The sequence below is a fragment of the Phaseolus vulgaris genome, chromosome 5 (assembly GCF_000499845.2).
Source record: "Phaseolus vulgaris cultivar G19833 chromosome 5, P. vulgaris v2.0, whole genome shotgun sequence".
NCBI classification, from domain to species: domain Eukaryota; kingdom Viridiplantae; phylum Streptophyta; class Magnoliopsida; order Fabales; family Fabaceae; genus Phaseolus; species Phaseolus vulgaris.
The window spans coordinates 4807485-4813348 of NC_023755.2; the positions used below are offsets into that span (position 1 = coordinate 4807485).

Genomic DNA, 5864 nt, shown 5'->3' on the forward strand with positions numbered 1-5864 from the left:
GGTCGAGTGACTCACATGCTAAGGGGAGTCTTAGAATAAATGAATATTATCAACCTCAATTGAGAAGAACTAGAAGAGAAAGCCCAAAAGAGACTAGGGTAGAGTTACCTTATTTTTATGGGAAGGAAAATGTTGAAACATATCTAGATTGGGAAATGAAAGTAGAACAACTTTTTGCTTGCCATCGTGTTAGTGAGGAGAGGAAAGTACCCCTAGCCACTTTAAGCTTTCAAGGAAATGCTATGTATTGGTGGACAACCCTAGAGAAAGATAGGCACCTCCACAAGGACCCTCCCATATAATATTGGAATGACCTTAGGGGAGCCTTGAGACGCTGCCATATTCTGTGTTGTTACAATAGGGAGTTAATGAACAAGCTCCAAAGACTCCAACAAAAAAACATGAGTATAGAGGAGTATAGGCAAATGATGGAGCTTTATATGATGAGAGCCTCTATTAGGGAGGGAAAAACCACCACCATAGCTAGGTTCCTTAGTGGTCTCAATCTTGAGATTAGGATAAAGTGGTACTCTTTCCTTATATGGACTTGAATGACTTGATCCAACTTTGCATAAAAGTTAAGCAACAAATTTTGAGAAAAGGGTCAAGTCGCAAGGAGCGTTCTTACTCTAATTCTTTTCCCAAGAAAGAGTATAAAAAAGAAAGGGGGAGAGTTTTTTGAAAGATAAATCCAAGCAAACTCCTAAAAGTTTAGGGAAAGATTTGTCCACCGCACAACCCCATAGTAGAGACATTCAATGCTTTAAGTGTCTTGGTAGAGGTCATATAGCATCTCAATGCTCAAATAGGAGAACCATGATCTTAAAAGGGAAGGATGAGTATAGCAGCCACGAAGATGAGTCTAGTAGGGAAGAAGATAAAGAAAATAGTAAGGAAACATATCCATGTGAGGGAAATTAATGATGATTAGAAGAACCCTCAACAATCAACCTACTGTGAACCATGAAACAGAAAGAGAGAACATCTTTCACACAAGATGTAAAGTTTTAGAAAACATTTGTTCTCTCATTGTGGATAGTAGATCTTGTTGCAATTGTTGTAGCACTAGGATGGTTGAAAAGCTTAATATATAAGTAATACCTCATCCAAAACCTTACAAACTTCAATGGATAAATGAAGATGAGAAATTAGTTGTAGATAAGCGAGTAAAAGTCAGTCATTATAAAGATGAAATTTTATGTGATGTAGTACCATGGAAGCTTGCCACATCTTATTGGGAAGACCATGGCAATTTGACAAGAAAACTATCCATAATGGTCTTACCAATGAGATTACTTTTACTCATATGGAAAAGAAGTTTGTACTTTATCCTTGAACACCTCCATAAGTGGTAAAGGGTCAAGTACAAATGAAACAAAAAAGAGAAAATGAGAAGAAATAAAAATAGAAAATCAAGAGTTCTTAGGGACAAAGTTGAGGCATGGGGGAAGAGTGTTCAAATAGAAGAAAAAATTGAAAAAAATAAAGTTGAAAAGATTCTTCTATCTGAACAACCTTCCAACCTCCTTCTTTGTAAAGGAACACTTGCATGCACTGCCACACTTTGTGAAGTTTGTGAGCTACCTCCTCAAGTCAAAAGACTTTTAAAAGAATTTGGTGATGTATTCCTGTGAGGATTCAGCTTCCAATTGAGTCGGTGTGAAGGACCCATTGGACTTCCACCTTTTAGGGGTATAGAACACCAAATAGATTTGGTTTCGGGAGTTAGTCTACCAAATAGACCAGCTTATAGAACTAATCTTGAGGAGACTAAGGAGATAGAATCACAAGTTCAGGAATTGTTGGATAATGGTTGGGTTCAAAAGAGTCCAAGTCCTTGTGTTGTACTTGTTTTATTGGTGCCTAAGAAATATGGCAAGTGGAGAATGTGTTGTGATTGTAGAGCCATCAATAACATCACCATCAAATATAGGCATCCAATTCCTAGACTTAATAATATGCTTGATGAATTGCATGGGTCCACTATATTTTCCAAGATTGATCTTAAATGTGGATATCACCAAATAAGAATCAAAGAAGGTGATGAGTGGAAAACTACTTTTAAAACCAAATTTGAACTATATGAGTTGTTAGTGATGCCTTTTGGACTAACTAATGCACCTAACACTTTCATGAGCCTTATGAATCATGTCCTTAGGGATTGCATAGGTAAATATGTAGTAGTTTATTTTGATGATATATTAGTTTATAGTCAAAGCCTATATTCCCACCGAAGTCACCTTAGGGAGGTTCTTTTAGTGCTTAGGAAAAATAGTTTGTTTGCTAATATAGATAAATGCACTATATATGATGACGTACCTGATTCTTGGAATATGTGTTATTTATATTACTTTTGGTGAGTTTTCCTTATTGGGTAAGGTTAAGAAGTTGAACCGTGTTTAAGGCTGCATTACCTAATTCTTAATCACGAATTAACTTCACTGACTTTGGTTGAGCGTAATTGGACTTGAATTGTTGGTCATCTCGAAGGACGTGGGCATTGACTAACTTCGGTCGGCCCAATGATGGAACCGAGATGTAACATCAGTTGTACGACCCTCACCGGTATATTTATATTAATAATTAATTTTGATATTTATTTTTTATAGAAAGTTTTGTAAAATTATAATGAAAAAATAGTGCATGATGAGCAAGAAAGTAAATTAAATCTATTCTGTGTGGGCTTTCTTCGTGAATTTGTACATATAAAATAAGGATGAAATCAAAACCAACATCTTTCCTCTTGCAAATATGCTCAAATACATATAAAGAAATACCTAACATATTCGGTATGTCTTTCATCCGCGAGTACAGTACACAGTAGAGTATAATTTAAGTATTTAGTTGAAGTTAAAAAAAGTCAAACATTTATAATAAAAAAGTAAAATTATTTTATAATCTTTATTATTTAATTTAAAAACATAATTACCCTTCTTCGTAAACTTTAAACTCTTGTTAAATATTCCTAACAATATTTTCTTGCATTTTTAAAAGGAAGATATATGCATGGTAGAATATAAAAGAAGTTAATGCAATATTTTTGGACAACTGATTAAACTTTTCTAATATATGGATAAAAATCGAATTATTAAAAGTATAAAAGTCAATGAAGATACTTCTCAATTAAATTAAAATGAAGAGTGGTTCGTATATTAAAACAAAAATATCTAAATCGCTAGAAAAATTGGATTTAATGGGTTACTGTATTGGGTCAAACGTGCTTTACCAGATACTGCAATACTAAGATTTTATCTTCGATGATATTTTCCTACTGGATAAGTTTTATATATATATATATATATATATATATATATATATATATGTATGTAATATAGTATAATAAAATAGTTTTTAATATATAAAATAAAAATCTTAGATAAACCCTGATAGATTTTTCTTCCACAAACGAGAACAAAGAGCCCTGAAGTTGTGAAGTTCAGCCATGGCCAAATTCCTCAATCAGGAAAGCAATTTTCCTAATTCAGGTACTTGCTAGTCACTTCATGGCCATTGGTTCACATTGTGGAAATAGTAGCAACTAGTTTCTCACATATCTTGGAACTGAGAGTACCAAAAAGGTTTCATTTTTTCACCACCCTTGTCTCGAAGTTTGAATTTATTTTGGTTGGGGATTTTGTCGTTCTTATCAGTAGCAGATTTTAAGGTTTATTTGAAGGGGTTTTAGCATCCATTAATATTTGTGTTGTCCGATTTGGAGGACGAACCGGACATACGAGGTTGTTCTTTTTTTCTTGTTTAAAAGATGCCAACATTGATTTCATCTAGGTTTCTTTTGCTTGTTGGGGAGTCACTCCACTTGAGAAGGGCTTTGGCCACTTCTAGGTCTGTTTTATTGCACACTAGTGTGAAGTGCATGAGCCAGGTGGAACCTAATCATGGTTCCCTCACCCTCTCTAGCATAGGTTTCCAAACTGAAACTGAAGCTGGGAATAGAAGCACATCTAATAAGGTTAAGCAATTTGGTTCACCCTCTGAGAATCTCAAGAGCAAAGAAAAACCCTTTGGCATTAATGAGAAGAAGAAGAAAGCAGTTAGGGTTGTAGAAAAACAGCAAATAGAGTTTGCCCCTTTTGCTGCAAAGTCATTTCCAGAACTTGGCCTCCCACATGTGTTGATTGAGAGACTACAGAAGGAGGGTTTTACTGTTCCGACTGAAGTTCAGTCTGCTGCAGTTCCCACCATTCTAAACAACCGCGATGTCATAATTCAGTCTTACACGGGTTCAGGGAAGACACTAGCTTATCTGCTTCCTATTCTCTCGGTTGTTGGACCGCTGAGGGGGAAAGGTGGTGATGATGGTGAAGAGAATGGGAAGAAGTTGGGAATAGAAGCAGTGATTGTTGCTCCTTCTAGAGAGCTTGGAATGCAGATAGTGAGGGAGTTTGAGAAGGTGCTAGGAATGGATAACAAGAGAGTGGTTCAGCAGCTTGTGGGGGGTGCCAACCGAACCAGGCAGGAAGAAGCTCTCAAGAAAAATAAACCTGCAATTGTTGTTGGCACACCTGGTAGGATAGCAGAGCTAAGTGCATCCGGGAAACTTCGTACTCATGGATGTCGATATTTGGTATTAGATGAAGTTGATGAACTCTTGTCGTTCAATTTTCGGGAAGACATGCACCGGATATTGGAGCATGTAGGGAGGAAATCAAATGCAGACCCAAACTCAAATGCTGGAAAGAGTGAGCGTCAGTTAATCATGGTTTCTGCAACTGTGCCCTTTTCTGTTGTAAGGGCAGCAAGAAGCTGGGGTTGTGACCCTCTTCTTGTCCAAGCTAAGAAAATTGTCCCGCTTGAAACTGTCTCTCCCTCTGAGCCTGTCAGTTTATCCCGGTCTTCTTTGCCCAATTCGGCTGTGCCATCTCAAGCAGCGGTAGAGAGTCTGCCTCCTGCGCTGAAACACTATTACTGTGTAACAAGGTTGCAGCACAAAGTTGATGTGTTGAGAAGGTGTATTCATGCACTGGATGCCAAATTTGTGATAGCTTTCATGAACCACACTAAACAGCTAAAGGATGTTGTCTTCAAGCTGGAGGCCCGTGGGATGAAAGCTGTGGAGTTACATGGGGATCTAGGGAAGCTTGCAAGGTCAACAACCCTGAAGAAATTCAAGAACGGTGAGGTGAGAGTTCTGGTGACAAATGAATTGTCAGCAAGGGGCTTGGATGTGGCAGAATGTGATCTTGTGGTTAATCTCGACTTACCAACAGATTCAATTCATTATGCGCACCGGGCTGGCCGAACTGGTCGGCTTGGTAGGAATGGTACAGTGCTAACCATATGTGAAGAGCCAGAAGTGTTTGTTGTGAAGAAATTGAAGAAGCAGCTGGGAATACCAATTGTATCCTGTGATTTTTCAGAGGGGAAACTACTTGTCACTGAAGAAGAGGAAACAGTTAGCACTTCTACTATCAGTTGATGTGTTATATTTTACTACTTATTTAGTCTAGTCAACGATGCAGTTCCCATGTTCCATGTTTAATTCTTCATATTGCTTCTTACCTATTGTACTTAATGACAACTTGTACATGAGTGCACATTAAAAGCTTCCTGGTATTTTACATTTGAAATTGAGTAGACTGATAAGTGATAATAGTAGCTCATATTTGTTTCACATAACCAATAATTGATTCAATTAGTTATCACTCTACTGGATATTGGGATTTTGCCTTAATGTTTATGAACAACTTATATAAATCCCATGATTTGTGATGCACATGGCCGAAAGATGTTGAAGTCCCTTGAAAAGAATATTATCCCATCGAAGGTGTGCATATAAGAGGGTGGAGGATGTAACCTCAGAAGGTGATTTATTTATTGAAGTGGTTAAACCTTGTTTTATTAGT

The 5864-nt window shown here is 37.0% G+C and overlaps 1 protein-coding gene across 1 annotated transcript; it reads left to right on the forward strand.

Moving 5' to 3' along the window:
- The first annotated feature begins 3352 nt into the window (after window positions 1–3352).
- Window positions 3353–5588, forward strand: LOC137834952 (DEAD-box ATP-dependent RNA helicase 47B-like). The gene has a single exon (XM_068643214.1). The coding sequence runs from the start codon at window positions 3764–3766 to the stop codon at window positions 5435–5437; it is 1674 nt and encodes a 557-aa protein (XP_068499315.1). The 5' UTR covers window positions 3353–3763; the 3' UTR covers window positions 5438–5588.
- Window positions 5589–5864: the final 276 nt, after the last annotated feature.